The sequence below is a fragment of the Protopterus annectens genome, chromosome 5.part1 (assembly GCF_019279795.1).
Source record: "Protopterus annectens isolate FY-2018-M chromosome 5.part1, PAN1.0, whole genome shotgun sequence".
Classification (NCBI taxonomy): Eukaryota; Metazoa; Chordata; order Ceratodontiformes; family Protopteridae; genus Protopterus; species Protopterus annectens.
In genome coordinates, this window is record NC_056736.1 from 746,702,974 (window position 1) to 746,719,650 (window position 16,677).

The 16,677-nt window shown below is 39.8% G+C and overlaps 1 protein-coding gene across 1 annotated transcript in view; it reads right to left on the minus strand.

Moving 5' to 3' along the window:
• C2CD3 (C2 domain containing 3 centriole elongation regulator) overlaps nucleotides 1-16,677 on the minus strand; it is a 2,415,762-nt gene that overhangs the window by 709,186 nt on the left and 1,689,899 nt on the right. The window contains exon 29 of the mRNA XM_044072855.1: nucleotides 2,933-3,529. Within this exon, the coding sequence (XP_043928790.1) occupies nucleotides 2,933-3,529 (597 nt within the window). The remainder of the gene's footprint in view (nucleotides 1-2,932; nucleotides 3,530-16,677) is intronic.

Genomic DNA, 16,677 nt, shown 5'->3' on the forward strand with positions numbered 1-16,677 from the left:
CAAGGCTCCATCCTAGGATCAATACGGTTTAACTTATTTATCAATGACCTAAACAAGTGCCAAACATGCGACCACAGTACAATACACTGATGACCAGTCAGAGTCCCACAAGGCTCCATCCTAGGACCAATACGGTTTAACTTATTTATCAATGACATAAACACAGGCGCGAGATGGTGAACACAGTACAATACACTGATGACCAGTCAGAGTCCCACAAGGCTCCATCCTAGGACCAATATGGTTTAACTTATTTATCAATGACCTAAACATAGGCGCCAAACAGGCGACCACAGTACAATACATTGATGACCAGAGTCCCACAAGGCTCCATCCTCGGACCAATACGGTTTAACCTATTTACCAGTGAGCTAAACACAGGCGCCAAGCAGGCGACCACAGTATAATACACTGATGACCAGAGTCCCACAAGGCTCCATCCTAGGACCAATACGGTTTAACCTATTTATCAATGACCTAAACACAGGCGCCAAACAGGCGACCGCAGTACAAGACACTGATGACCAGAGTCCCACAAGGCTCTATCCTCAGACCAATACGGTTTAACCTATTTATCAATGACCTAAACACAGGCACCAAACACGTGACCACAGTACAAGACACTGATGACCCTACTCTAATATGTGCTGCTAGGACACTACCCATGTTCCAAACCCTCACCCAGTAATCTTTCTCCTCCATACAAGCTTGGCTCAACAACTCACAACTTCTCCTAAATCCAAAAAATAAATAAATAAACTATTTCTGTTCACCCCCAACTAGGGTTGCCACCTTTTCAAATGGCCAAAGTGGGACATTTTTGGTACAAACATCAGATTTTACAGGCCAACACATACCCACGGTCAGTACAAAAGTTAGAACTTAAATTTTTTTCCTAACTAAAAGCTTATTTTTGTAGCATTTTAGTTGCTTAGTCTGTTTCTTATAACATTTGGGTATTTTAGATACAAAATAACTTTTATGCAACTATTACATAAAATATAGGAAATAATTCTATCCTAAAATCTCAGGACATTTGCCATTTTTACAATTTTTTGTCAGGATACAACTGACCAAAGAGGGACTGTCCCTCGCAAAGTGGGACAGGGGGTAACCCTACCCCCAACTCTCTCTCTCCCCAAAAAACAACCGTTAATACACTGTCATCCAACAAGACCAATGCACACCTACTAAATGTGATTATAAAAGACCACCTGAAATTTGATCTCCACCTTCAGCATGATCTCCTTTACCTTCTTTGCGCCTCCTCCCCTCCTTCCTTTTATTGGCTCCTCCCCTCCTTCCTGTTATTGGCTCCTCCCCTCCTTCCTGTCATTGGGATGATCTAACTCTATCTTGTCTTCATATGTCCTAGATTTCAACCAATTCTTTATAGTAACAGATGTTCTTCTGTAAAACCCGACAATCTGTGCATATTGATTACACTGCACTGCATATACAGATCTATATTAAAAAACAATTTACAACCCATGTAACTGTTACTTTTAATCAAAACTGCTTGTAAATGACATAACTGATGTCAAGGATGTCTGAATAATGGAAGTGTTATGTAAAACTGACTATAAATGAGGAAACCATGAAAATGATGTCTGTATAATGGAGCTTTGCTCCCTGGACCTCTGCTGAAAAACGGCAAAGCTTAGACAAACTTTCCCAGTAAACAAATACCAATAAACAAGTAAATCAGTGTTCTATTAATGTTTTCAAATGTTTGCCTTCCCTCCACAAGACCACAGTGATTCAAATTTATCAATTTTGGCAATACCATTGCCAATCTCTTGGCTAATACAAACTGTTTATAATCAAGGCTTAAAATTGAAACAAGTCTGTATGAGGCCAGGTCTGAAAGGTCTTTTCCCTCTTTGGGTCATAGAGTTACCACAGCTTTCTTCCAAGATGCTGATACCCCCCTACATTTTAAAATACTGTTAAAAAAATCTTTCAGATGTTTATCACTTTCTTCCCCTCACCCTCCTTCACCCACACAACATCCAAAATTCTACATGAAAATGTATTTATTTGTTTGTTAATTATCTGTCTTTTAATTACCAGGAAAGTCAGACTCAGCAAAAGTCCATTTCTGGCAAAGCCCCAGGGAGAAAAGCTCCACAAGTAATTCAGACAACAGACCAAAGATTAAGAGGTAGTACAATTATGTAGTTACATATATGTACAGTTACACACAACAGTATACTTGAAACGTGCAGGTGAAGCACATGTACAAGGAATGTCATGGTTTGGAGAACAAAGTTAGATAAACATGGAACAAAGCTGTGCAGTCATATACAGACATATACAAGTGTGTGTGTGTGTGTGGTAAACCTGGATTTGATCCTGTTAGAACAGAATACCATCTGTTTCTGAGGATTTATAATTTGATTGATTATACATCAGCATTTTTATTTCATCTCTTTCTATCTTGACTATTAATTGTTGAGCATCTTCCTCTAATCTGGAAAAATTAGGTCTTCCACAAATATTTCTATTTGTGCCTTTGCTTAGTTTCCATATTCTTCTGCTTTATATACATGTTAATATATTTTCTGACATCTCTAATACCTCTATAGGATGTTTGGTTGTTTTTTCCTGTCATTGGGGGGGCAAATTTTGCATACATGTTATACAAGCTGAAGTAGGTTTGCCAAGCAGAAGTCACTAAAGGTGGCCTCATTTGGTGGTGAGGTGGTACCGCCAGGCCTGACAGAGAAGGTGACTGATTTGCAGTCAAACTTAACCAAGGGCACTTGTGTCCAGTGGGCTTGACCAGTCAACAAATTAATGAAAAAAAAAAAAAAAAACTAAAGACTACAACAGTAACGTATGCTTTGCCATTTCACTTGCGCACATAACTGACACACACGCCATCATCGTTATTCAGAAACGTACACAATAAGTGCAAAAGGTAACTTACCGCTCAGAGCGACCTTTCTTGATGAACTTTTTCCCAAGGAATCTAGATCAGTGTAAGCAGAGCCAATCAAGCGGTCTGTGTTATGTGGTCGTGGAACCTCTGAATCCTTTCCATAAGCCATCCAAATCTGAATTTCCAGCCTCTCTTCTTGCAAATACCACAGAAGAGGCTGGCTCAGTCGTAGTTTCAAAGAAAATGTCTGTTCTATGGTAACAACAGCTTGCTTTTCATCTTGAGACAACTCTGGTCGTTTCAGTTTCGTGCAAGTGGCTTCCCTATCATAGAATTTATAGCGGACGTAACAGTAGGTAGATTTGTGGATGTGTTTCTGTCCTGCTAGTAGTAAGGAGTGTACTGGCAGCCATACTCGAGGAACAGCGATCTTCACAATCACTCTGCCCTCTGCTCGTTGTTCACCTTTCTGATCAGTCCCAAAGTTTAGACCTAATGACTTTGCTGCTTCCAAGATGCGCTCCCTATCATTATGGTGAGCAAAGCAGATAGAAAGCTCTAATCCACCAAAAGTATTTTGAAGTACTGCAGAGGGTAGAGGAAGGACATCCTCAGGTAAACTCACAGGATACCATCCTGTAATACCTTGAAAAAAAGTAAATGGAAAATACTGAATGAAAGGAATACAACCCAACCAATAATTAATATACATCACCTAATCACCTAGAGTTTTAATGTCATTAGCATTATGAAATCTGTCAAAGACAAACTTGATAAACACTCAACCTTTAGGATGTTAAACTGAAAGAACACAGGCACATCACACTTTCAGGGGTGGCACCTTAACTTTATACTCTTGAAAAACCTGAAAGAAATGGTATAATTGTTCTCAGTAAACAAGTCTCCATAGATCAGGCTGTGGCACAATACACATTCATAAATTGTATTCTCTCAATGGATTGCAAAGGTCAAAAGAAAGAATGCTTTGCTGCATCATCTCCTCAAGATGCTGGGTCTGTAAAACGCCAAACTAGGTTCCATCCCACCAAACATATTAATAATATTAATGTTTCATCCTCAGTTTAAAGGTTCTTATGCATCTGACACCTTTGAACTATAAGGCCACACATACTGACACCAGCTAGTTATAAGCTATATTACATTCATTGAAGACTGACCTACTTTCGAAACTAATTTAATTAGTTTGAACAACTCTGTTATTGCTCACATTTCTGCATTTTTTGCTTGTGATTTTTTTTTATTTCACACGGTATGAGCCTGAAGTTGGTCAATATTGATAAATGCACTAATCTGGTAAACAAATATACAGTAATATATAAATATTAATTAATAAATAAAATGAGTCATCCAAAAATGTTCAGCTATCTTCCTTATTTTGTCTACACGTAATAAACATGGGATTTACTGTTATCACTTCACATTTAAAAACAGTCGCCTCCAAGAACTATGGGACACCAGAACATATGGGCACTGGTTTCGCCCAGAACCCTGCAATTATTCTGATTAAGATACCGTGAGTTCCTGGCTGCCTTTAAAGTGGTTTGGTTTTAGGGGCCTGGAACCTTCTGCTGGAAAAATTACTCTCTTTTTCTCTCTCTCTCTCTCTCTCTCTCTCTCAATGTATTCCCAGAATGTGGAATAACCTAAGTAGGACAAAATGATTCCTGGTTCTCTCATTTTTAAAACCTTTCAAAAAGATCAGGTTAATAATGTTTTTGCAATTTAAGCATTTTGGCTATAAAATCAGAATGAGGAGAAAATCCAAACTAAAAGCAAAAAGCATAGATTATTGATCAAATAAACAGAAATAAACCCTCCAAAGTCCTTGATTTTGGCTACAGATCTTTTCAGTTCAGCTGAAACAAAATACTCTGCTTTGGCTACCTTTAAGGCATGTCTTGAAGACTGGATGGGTATACACAAACTTCCACCAAGGTTATCACGTAAAGCCACATTCGATCTATTACAAAATACTGCTTTGGCTACCTTAAAGGCATGTCTTGATGACTGGATGGGTATACACAAACTTCCACCAGGGTTATCATGTAAAGCCACATTCGATCTATTACTAAATACTGCTTTGGCTACCTTTAAGGCATGTCTTGATGACTGGATGGGTATACACAAACTTCCACCAAGGTTATCACGTAAAGCCACATTCAATCTATTACAAAATACTGCTTTGGCTACGTTTAAGGCATGTCTTGAAGACTGGATGGGTATACACAAACTTCAAGAAAAAAATCTTCTGTTCCACTGGAATACAATTCTCCTTTATTGTACAACATTACAGATGAGCGCTTTCGTCTGCTCAGGGCAGACTTCTTCAGATAAAAGAGTCACTGGTACACAATCTTTTAATACAAAATGAACAAAACCAATAATTCAATTAAATTCACTTAATTAAATAACCTTAAAGGCATATAGTACCAAAATCCACTCCAAAAAAACTTGAATCAATCAGTCCTTCTGAAATTTCTACATATACTATTCTGAAATACTTGAATTGGTGAATATTTATTAAAAATAAAATATAATATATAATATTTAAAATAATCTATCTGACGAACCTATGTGTACAAAAACATTAAAAAACATTAAAAAAAAAAACTTTAAAAAAGTTGTAAACCCTAATGTTGTACTGTGTATACTATTAATGTTCTTTTCCATTGCATTTTGAAAATTTGCATCTTGTTTTCTTGCATTGCTTGTGACATGTGAATGCTGCATCAATTCCTTCTAATTTACAGAGTGAATATTAAGCTACGAAAGGATACCTTTTCTAATAAAAATATTACTAAATTTAAACACTACCCGCCTTGACTTCCAAAATGGCCTTGATGATAATATATTCGTTGAGGCCAGGTCTTATATTTGACCTGAGTCTTAACTGCCATCTAATTTCTTTTTGTAATAGGAGGTTCTTGTTGTCACCTCCCCTGCTATCCATACCTACTGAGTCTATAATACCAAATCTAAAATCTGGGGTTGAATTGCAAGTAATAGTGTGTTTGTAAAGAGCACTAGTCTCCTTTTTGATTCTAATATCATTCCTGTGTTCGTAAATTCTATCCCTTAGTGCTCTTTCAGTTTTACCCACGTAGTATGAAGAACAGTGATTACAAATAGCCAGGTATACCACCATCCTAGTCTGACAATTACCTCTACAAAACTTGATTCTGCTATCCAGGCCATTATTCAAGGTGATTTCCCCTGCTTGGTTGATGTAAGAACACTGTTTACACCTGCCACATGGTCTGGTCCCCATTTCATATCTCCGTATGGGAACCCCTCTACCCAAAGATTCCTTGAAATTAATACCAACCTTATGTATGAATCTGGGTTTGTTCCCTATAACCTCAATAATGTCACTATTGGTTTTCAAAATTGACCAATTGTTTTGCAGTATTTGTGTGAAGTGATCCGAAAAGTTATTATATTCAATAATGCATGCCCCTACAAAATCTTTAGGTTCCTCAAATGGTTTGTCAATAGTATTCAATTGCTGACCTAATAATGGTTTACATCTAGTGCCCCATCCCAGGTATACCTCACCCAAAATGTCTCCTACCATTTCCTTTGGATAACCTCTGCCGGTGAATTTTTCACCCAGAAAAATAAATTCTTGTATTAAATCATCAAATTCCGAGGTCATCCTAGCCACTCTGACTGCCTGTCCTTTAACTATGCTCCTTTTTTGATGATGAGGATGTAGGCTGTCAAAGTGGAGATAACTATTACACCAAGTTTCTTTCCTGAAAATTTGTGATTTAAAGCCATTAGCAGTTTTTGTGAGGGTGATATCCAGAAAACTGATACTATCCTTATGTATATGATGTGTAAAAGATAGGAAGGACGTTGAACTGTTGATATATCCTATAAATTCTTCTAACTGTTCCTTAGTCCCTTCCCAAATGACAAAAATGTCATCCAAAAACCTAAGATATGTTTTGATGTATCCTGCAAATTGACTCTGGAATATATATCTGTTTTCCCACTCTAATAAAACCAGGTTTGCGTATATGGGGGCACAAGCTGCCCCCATGGCAACACCGCTCACCTGTTTATAGTATTCGCCCTCGAATACTTTGTAGTTGTTATCTAGAACTACTGCCATTAGTTCAAGTGCCATTAATTTTTTGTCTGAGGATAAATCAGAATATTTGTTAACAGTTTCCTCAAAATATTCGAGGCCCTCACTTCTTGGTATGCAGGAAAACAGATCCTTTACATCAATTGTAACCAAAAGGCTGGTATCAGACAAAAGATTATTGTGGATTTTTCTTAAAAAATCCCATGAATCTTTTAACAAATGGTTCTGGTTAACCACAATGCTTTTAATGCTTTGATCTATGAAGACAGCTAATGGATGTGTTTTAGATTTTCTAGCTGAAACAATGGGTCTGAAAGGGGGCCTTATAATTGTTTTGTGAATTTTTGGTATACCAAAAAACCTGGGAATGATAGGATGAATTTGTCTCAAAAAATGATATGTTTTCTGGTCTATTCGATTTTCAATCAAAAATTCTTCTAAAAGAGAGTCTATCCTCCTGTATGCTATTTGTATCTCATTATACGACACTGTGGTATAAGTACTGTCCTCTGTTAATATTTTCGTGAGAGCATTATTGTAATCCTCACGGTTGAATAAGACTAGTCCCCCACCCTTATCAGGCTCCATAAATCTAATGTTGGTTTCCTTCTTTAAACTATCCAATAAAATTTCTTCTTCCCTATTCAAGTTATGTTGTGTTGAATTACTCCTGCTATTAGCGTACTTCTCATAAATTTCTTGGGTAACTATACTTTCAAAGGTACTGATAACAGGATGTAGTGGGGGATTAAATGTACTACTTCTTACCAGTTTTTTGTTGTTATTATGGTTGTCTACTAACTCCATCTTAGAATCTTTTTTGTTGTTTTTATAATGGATCAATTTCAAATTTAATTTCCTAAGGTACAATTTGAAATCTATCAAAATATCCGCTAGATCTCCTTTTTTAGATTTAACAAATTTGAATCCCTTGGAGAATAATCCAAAATGTTTCTTATCCAACTTCATATCAGTATAATTGTATATCTTAAAACCACCATATTCAAACAGTATACCATTGGGGCCCACTTCTATAGTGTCTATCTGCCCCTTCTCCCCCTGTTTCTCCAACCAGAATTGTTCCCAGTAAAATTCAAAGGGGGTTCGGTTTCTGGGAAATATTGTGCCTTGCTGGCCAACCTGGCTGATCTCCTGGGACCTAAAAAAACTTCATTAGTTTCAGTAAAAGAATCTAGTTCATCTAACCCTCTGTTAGGACGTCCCCTGTTCCCACCGTGATCTTTCCTACCAGAGGAATGATATCTACCTGTATTGGTTGCTGTACCAGGTTCCTGATGAATTTCCAATTCCCCATTGACCCTTTCCAACCGGTGGGACAGGGTATGAAAAGGCCTAGGGTAACTCTTCCCTTTGATGTATTGCTCCTTGTCCCTAGAGAATTTATTTTGTTTTCTTTCAAAAACTTTTTCAACCTTACTGTCCACTCTCTTCAAGATCCTTTCATACCATTCTTTATACTGTTCAAACAACAAATCTTTAATTATACTTTCATGTAGGTCATTCAATTCAATCAACAAATTGTTTATCTGTACTTCATCATGTTTCACTAACTTTAAAACTAATGCAAAACCACATTCATCAAAAAAATTGTGAAAATCCTTTAGCACATTATCAGTGTAAATGATACCAAATGGGTATTTATAAAATCGCAGTCCCTGAGGTACTATTTTGCTACTAAGGCATTGGTGTAAATAACTGTTTTCAATCTCTAAACATTTGTATTTATATAGCAACTTTTCAAAATTGTGAATCATGTCTTTCAAAGTACACAAATTAACATCATAAGTGCTTTTGGTTTTACCATGATTGAATTCATGGTCAATATAACCAACATTTTCAAATACGTATTTTTTATCTAAAATGTCACTAAAACTTATAGAACGAGTCCCATTTGGACCAGCGTTAATATGCTGTATTGCAGGTACAAAAACCTGCTTCTGAACTTGCGCCGAAGTGCTGGAAACAGTATCTGCAAAAGTCAAAGATTTCACACGCTGATTTGGTTCCCTGCTATCAGCAAGAGTAGTCGTCTCTATGTCTTCCTGGGGTAACGGAGCGCCTGTATTCGCATTTCTTCCCCTAGTCAGGTCCTCGCCTTGCTGGTTCCTTCTTCCACCATAACCCTCGGTAACGGACTGTGGAGATGACGTGACAGGCTGTTTCGGACCCTTGGAAACATTCTGGCGATTGGCAATAGCTCCCTCTGCTGGCTCCCCTTGACTAAACATCTCGATCAGCTTGGTTAAATCCCCACGAAGGGATGAAATTTCGTCTCTTAATTTGGAAACCTCATTTTGTGTTTGAATCAAAGTAATGCTGTTGTCAAGCACATTGTCCATCCTAATGATAGTGGAATCATTAAGAGACTTCTCCATGACCAAAACCAGTGACTCGATTTAAAATTTTTGAACCAAATTAAAACGGAAATACTTCCAGCTGGTAACAGAAGGTAAATACCAACTCAGAAAAAAACAAGCAACTGAACACCAAGAAAAAAAATCTTCTGTTCCACTGGAATACAATTCTCCTTTATTGTACAACATTACAGATGAGCGCTTTCGTCTGCTCAGGGCAGACTTCTTCAGATAAAAGAGTCACTGGTACACAATCTTTTAATACAAAATGAACAAAACCAATAACTCAATTAAATTCACTTAATTAAATAACCTAAAAGGCATATAGTACCAAAATCCACTCCAAAAAAACTTGAATCAATCAGTCCTTCTGGAATTTCTACATATACTATTCTGAAATACTTGAATTGGTGAACTTCCACCAAGGTTATCACGTAAAGCCACATTCAATCTATGAAGTGCTTGAAAAAAAGGAGGCATGAGGTTTTCAAAGTAAGCCTGATTAAAGATGTATACATCTAGTATTTTAGACTCCTCAGGATCATTGCATGAGGTTTCTAAGTACGCCTGATTAAAGATGTATATGTCTAGTATTTTAGAGTCCTCAGGATCATTGCATGAGGTTTTTAAGTACGCCTGATTAAAGATGTATACGTCTAGTATTTTAGAGTCCTCAGGATCACTGCATGAGGTTTTTAAGTACGCCTGATTAAACATGTATATGTCTAGTATTTTAGAGTCCTCAGGATCACTGCATGAGGTTTTTAAGTATGCCTGATTAAACATGTATACGTCTAGTATTTTAGAGTCCTCAGGATCATTGCATGAGGTTTTTAAGTACGCCTGATTAAAGATGTATACGTCTAGTATTTTGGAGTCCTCAGGATCATTGCATGAGGTTTTTAAGTACGCCTGATTAAAGATGTATACGTCTAGTATTTTAGAGTCCTCAGGATCATTGCATGAGGTTTTTAAGTACGCCTGATTAAAGATGTATATGTCTAGTATTTTAGATTCCTCAGGATCATTGCATGAGGTTTTTAAGTATGCTTGATTAAAGCTGTATATGTCTAGTATTTTACAGTCCTCAGGATCATTGCATGAGGTTTTTAAGTACGCCTGATTAAAGATGTATACGTCTAGTATTTTAGAGTCCTCAGGATCACTGCATGAGGTTTTTAAGTACACCTGATTAAAGATGTATACGTCTAGTATTTTAGAGTCCTTGGGATCATTGCATGAGGTTTTTAAGTACGCCTGATTAAAGATGTATATGTCTAGTATTTTAGAGTCCTCAGGATCATTGCATGAGGTTTTTAAGTACGCCTGATTAAAGATGTATACGTCTAGTATTTTAGAGTCCTCGGGATCATTGCATGAGGTTTTTAAGTACGCCTGATTAAAGATGTATACGCCTAGTATTTTAGAGTCCTCAGGATCATTTCCTAGTACCGCTCCTACGTTCTGAACATCCAGACCAATAAAACAGGGTCTGCTCTGCAGGCAATATGACATACTTAAGATCTTCACAGTTTGATTAAATGCATTCTGCAGCTGTTCACCTTTTCGAAAAAGCTTTTAAAATGCACATTAGCCAGTGCCTGCCATTGTCTATGGATTTCTAATAGGCATTATCAACCATGGTTCCAGGGCATATCTGGTATAACCAATAAGCTGCTCCTAGGGAAGTCACCCCCTCACAGACCACTGATATAAGTCACACACATCCCATATGCAAGAGACATGAGTACTGTCTGGGTGGCTTGCAGACATACTGTATACTACACTCTGTGCATTACAGACCATCTGACAGTTGGACGGCGAGGTTAACATTTACAATTACTGTACCTTTTTCCCAGCCCACCAGGTGGGCCTTTATTTTAATGTTGATGTGGTCTACAGCCCCTTTGGTATCCACAGGGACAGGTATTCCATGACTTCTGCAGGTCTGCAGACGATGGTGACACATCATGACCAGCTCCTGCACAGTGACTCTGTCCACATAGTAGCAATACACTGTTTCAATGCCAAGAAGGGCATGAAATGTTAACAAGGACAGATGACCCAGCACCTTCAAGGAGATGATGCGTAACTAATGCAGATGAGTACAGCTTCTTGAATTTATAGGTTTGTTAATGCTACAGCCACCCCAAACACTGCTGTACTGCAAGATTTTACAGTGGTCAATTGTTCTGGAACAAGGGCACCAAGCTACAGTAAAAAATTAGTTTCTAAATCACTCCTCCATATTGTTTACCCTCATTTGCATCCTCCAAGTCTTTCATTTTAATACTAATTACCATATCATTACACCACCATTAGCATACAATATGAGCAGCTTGGTCGCTCTGTCTCCATCGCTATGAATGGAGCACACCCTGCATCATGTGATCACTCGTCATGCACAACTGCTGACAGTGGCACACAGAATCACCGAATGTTTTTTTACATCTGTCAACAAATCTTCCTCCCTTCTCCAGGAGAATGAATCCTGAAGAAACCTAAACTTTCACCAAAATTCCTCATGCCAGTTGGACCCTGGGGGGAGGGGGACATATAGAGAGGCTAACTTGATAACCATCCCTCTTCACAGACCCTTTAACACTGAGTAATGCCCTTCTTTATCCTGTAGTTATTCCCTAACTTTATATGCAAACCTTATAGATACCAGTGGAGCAACTCCTCTTTGTACCTCCAAGGGTGAGGCCTCACCCAAATCATAAAAAATCTACTTAATTTCAAAGTTTCCTGCTCTAAACCATGCATTTTGTCAGGGTATAGAAACTATGGCAAATGCTTATTTATATAGGAAACCACTGAGAACCTTTTCACAGTGTTACCCAACCGATTAATATTTCACGATAACAGACACAACTTACAAAAGTACAGTTTTGTACCTACCATAAATGTAGATGTCCGATAGATATGCAACTGCAGTCCTGACATATGGGTTGTCCTGCCTCAGGCAGCCCTTCGGTTGGCCGGATTCCAAAGTCCGGGTCCGGCGTCGGCCGATGTCGCCTACTCCCCGACGTCAGAGCAGCTGGGGTATAAAGGCATCCGCCAACGCCATCTTCTTCAGTGTTTCTTGCCCCAGATGCCAGGTGCCCTCCAAATAAGGCTAAATTTGGTGAATGGATAAAAAATTCCAGACATGCACAACAGTAATAAACAGATACACCATAACAGATATCCCCAGCTAATAGAGGAAAGGGGGAATGGACCCAAAAGGAAAATTGCAGAGGGGTAGGAGGGAGAGAAAACCTGACTGCAGTTGCATATCTATCGGACATCTACATTTATGGTAGGTACAAAACTGTACTATGTCCTTCAAGAATGCAACTGCAGTCCTGACATATGGGTTGAATACCATAGCCAAGCTGGGGGTGGTAGGATCTAAGAAAGGGATGGTGTAGCTAAAATGCCCTGCAGGACTGCCGAAGCAAAGCCTGCTCGGGATCTGGAGTATAAAGGCAGGTTGTAGTGCTTGGTAAATGTATGCACGGAGCTCCATGAAGCAGCCTCTAGAATGTCCTTTGTAGCCACTCCTCTTAGAAAGGCTGTGGATGTGGCTATAGCTCTGGTGGAGTGTGGCCTAATATTGGCTGGCACACCTTTTCCGTGGAAAGAGTAGCAGAATCTGATGCAGTGTCCAATCCATTTTGAAACTGTTTGTTTGGAGATTGCTTTTCCTTGTACTCCAGCAGCATAAGCTACAAATAGTTGGTCAGACTTTCTGGTGGTCTTTGTTCTGTCCAAGTAGTAGCGTAATTGTCTGTGTATGTCCAAAGTGTGCAGCAGCTTTTCCCCCTTATTTTGAGGGTTGGGAAAGAAGGTAGGCAGGTGAATTGCTTGATTTAGAGACACCCTGGATATCAGTTTTGGCATGAATGAAGGATTGGTTCTTAGAGAAACTCTGTCCTGATGAAAAATGAGAAAGGGAGGTACTGCCATGAGGGCCTGTATCTCCGAGACTCTTCTTGCTGAGGTAACTGCCAACAGGAAAACCGTTTTCCAGGAGAGAAATTGCATTTCTGAAGATGCTGCTGGTTCAAAAGGAGGAAGAGTTAATTTTTCCAAGATGAAATTGAGGTCCCATGCAGGCACTGGTGGTTTTCTGGGAGGTTTGATATTCTTTATCCCTCTTAGAAACGGTCTTAGCAAGGGATGTGAAAACACAGGTGAGTCACAGTTGTATTTTGCTGAGATTGCTGAGGCGTGAATATTTATGGAAGAATATGAGAGGCCACTATGAAACATTTCTGCCAAGTATTCTAATATCTGAGGTATGCTCATTACTGATGCATCCTGACCCTTGTTGGCATTCCAGATGATGAATCTCTTCCACTTGGCCGAGTAGGTTTTTCTGGTGGAAGGTCTGCGTGCTTCCAGCAAGATTTCTTGAACTTTTTCGGAAAGAGAGATATGGGTGAAAGTCATGGAGCCCTCCAAGCTGTCAGCTGCAATGCTTGCAGGTTTTGATGAAGAGTCCTGTAATTGTGCTGAGTTAGAAACAGAGGCCATTGAGGCAAGGGCCACGGTTTGGTGTCAGTTATGCTCAGTAGCAATGGATACCAGTGCTGCCTTGGCCAGTCTGGAGCTATCAAAATTCCTTTTGGTTGTTCTGCTTTGATATTTAGTAACACCTTGGTCAGTAATGGTAGAGGAGGGAATGCATAAATTGTTAGGGAATTCCATCTGAAGGAGAGAGCATCTGTTCTTCAGGCTAGAGGATGGTGCGTCCTTGAAGAGAACTTCTCCAGGTGATGACTGAGGTGAGAAGCAAAGAGATATATGTCCGGTCTTCCCCATGCACTTGTTATTTGTGAGAAAATGTGTGGATGCAGCATCCATTCATGCGGATCCAAGAAATTTCTGCTCAGCCTGTCCGCCAGAACATTGTCCTTGCCTGGAACAAACTGGGATTGCAAGTGGATGTTCAGTTTCAGGGACTTTTCCCAAAGAGTCATTGTTAGTCTGCAGAGGGGGTAAGAGTGAGTGCCTCCCTGCGTGTTTATATACCACATGACAGTGGTGTTGTCTGTCCTTATTAGCAGATGACCTTGTTGAAGGGATTTCCCGAAGGCCTCGATTGCATGTATCACTGCCAACATCTCTTTTGATTTATGTGCAGATGCATTTCCTGGGAGTCCATTGCCCTTGAATGCATCTGCCCTCCATGTGCGCCCCCCATCCATGATCTGAGGCATCTGTTGTAATGGTTTGACCTGCTAGAGGTTTGTTGAAAGACATGTCTTTGTTTAAATGACTTGCTTGAGCCCACCACAAAAATTCCCTTTGCAGGCATGGAATGAGTGGTATTACGTCTTCTAGATTGTGGCTGTGTTGAGACCATAAGCTTTTTAGGTACCATTGTAGCTTTCTCATGTGTAGTCTTGCCAGAGGTACCAGAAGAATGCAAGATGCCATGAACCCCAGGGCCTGCAGGATTTTCCTTGCGGTCAGCTGGGTGAGCTTTGCTAGGCTTTTGAAGTAATCTGGTAAATGTTCTTGTTTCTCCTCTGTGAGGAAAGCCATATGTGATTGTGTGTCCAATTTGGCTCCTAGAAAAATAATCTGTTGGGATGGCAGTAGTCTTGATTTTTGAATGTTGACTGTGTATCCCAAAGCCTGTAGTAACTGAATGACATAGTCCAAGTTTCTTATCAAGGTTTGTTTGCTGTCTGCTTGTATAAGGCAGTCGTCCAGGTAAGGGTATATTTGAATCCCCTGGAGCCTGCAATGTGCAACTACTGATGCCAGGCATTTCGTGAATACTCTGGGTGCAGTAGATAAGCCAAACGGCAATGCTGAGAATTGATAATGCTCTGACCCTGCAAGAAATCTGAGGTATCTTCTGCAACTGTGTCTGATTGGGACATGCAGGTATGCTTCCTTGAGGTCCAGAGTAACCAGCCAAGACCCCTTGCCCAGCATGGGAAGGAGTTGCTGTAAAGTCAGCATTTTGAATTTTGGCACAATGAGAAAAGTGTTTAGAGCGGACAAGTCCAGTATAGATCTCCATTGCTTTTCTTTTCTTGGAACAAGGAACAGTCTTAAATAGAATCCCTGGCCTTGTTCCTGAGGAGGAACCTTTTCTATTGCTTTTATTTGTAACAACTTTGAAACTTGTATGAGTGCCTCTGCCCTTTGATTTTGTGGCAGGTTTGGCATGCCTTGTCTCATTGGTAAGGTATGGAAGTGGAACCTGTAACCTTTGTCCACTATGTCCAGAATCCATTTGTCCTTGGTTAAAATGTGCCAGTTTTTTGAGAATAAGGATAATTTTCCGCCTAGAGGTGCTGCTCTTTGAGCCTTGGTCGGCGGTGTGAAAGTCAAGTCATTGTGATTGTCCCTGTGGTGCAGCTGAACTCCCTGCGCCATTTCTCTGATTTGGTGGTTGCCATTGGCGGCCCCTGTAGGAGCCTCGGTATTGCCCTCTACTTCGAGCACGCCTGTTTTTTCCCCTTTGAAACTTGTCAGTGTCTGGAAAGGACCAATTGTTTGAAGGCCAATTCCTGCTGAATCTGGGTGGCTGAACCTGGAGGAAATCCTTGACTGTCTGTACTGATTTAGCCTTTTCCTCAATAGACTTCAACACATCCTGTGCATTAGCACCAAAAAGCTTCTGTTTTTCCAGAGGTGCATCCAGGAGCTTTACTTTAACATGGTCTGGCAGTGGCTGTTCTTTCAGCCAAGCATGTCTACGTATAACGGCCCCTGTCATAGCTGCCCTACATGAAGCTTCCAATGCATCATAACCACACTGAAGAAAATGATTGCTAACCTGCTGAGTGTTATGAACCAAATCCTGCAATGCCTTTCTATCTATAGACTCAGGAGAGGCTAGCTTTATCTGCAAATCATCCATTAAGTAATCCTGGTACTGAAACATATGAAAAAGACAGTTAAGTGACCTCATGGCAAGGGTAGAAGAGGTATAAACTTTTTTGCCCCATCTCTCCAGGGACCTTGATTCCCTGCCTGCGGGCAAAGGGTTTTGGGCCGAGGAAGTAGCCACTCCTTTGGGCCCCTGAGAAATAGTTTCTAGATCCACAGAGTGGGCCTTAAAGAGATGCTTATGAGTTTCAGGAACCCTGTAATATCTGTCTGGCTTGACAGGAACTGGAGGGAGAGAATCAGGAGAAGTACTGGAGTCTGAGTACACATCATCCAAGACATCCAACACTGGAGGAATAGCTAATGGTCTGTGCTGGGGTAACTTAAGGAAGGTACGTAGCCTTTTCCTGGAGTCAGAAAATTCCTGGCCCTGCCACTGAAAATGTTCTCTCATGGAGTGGAGA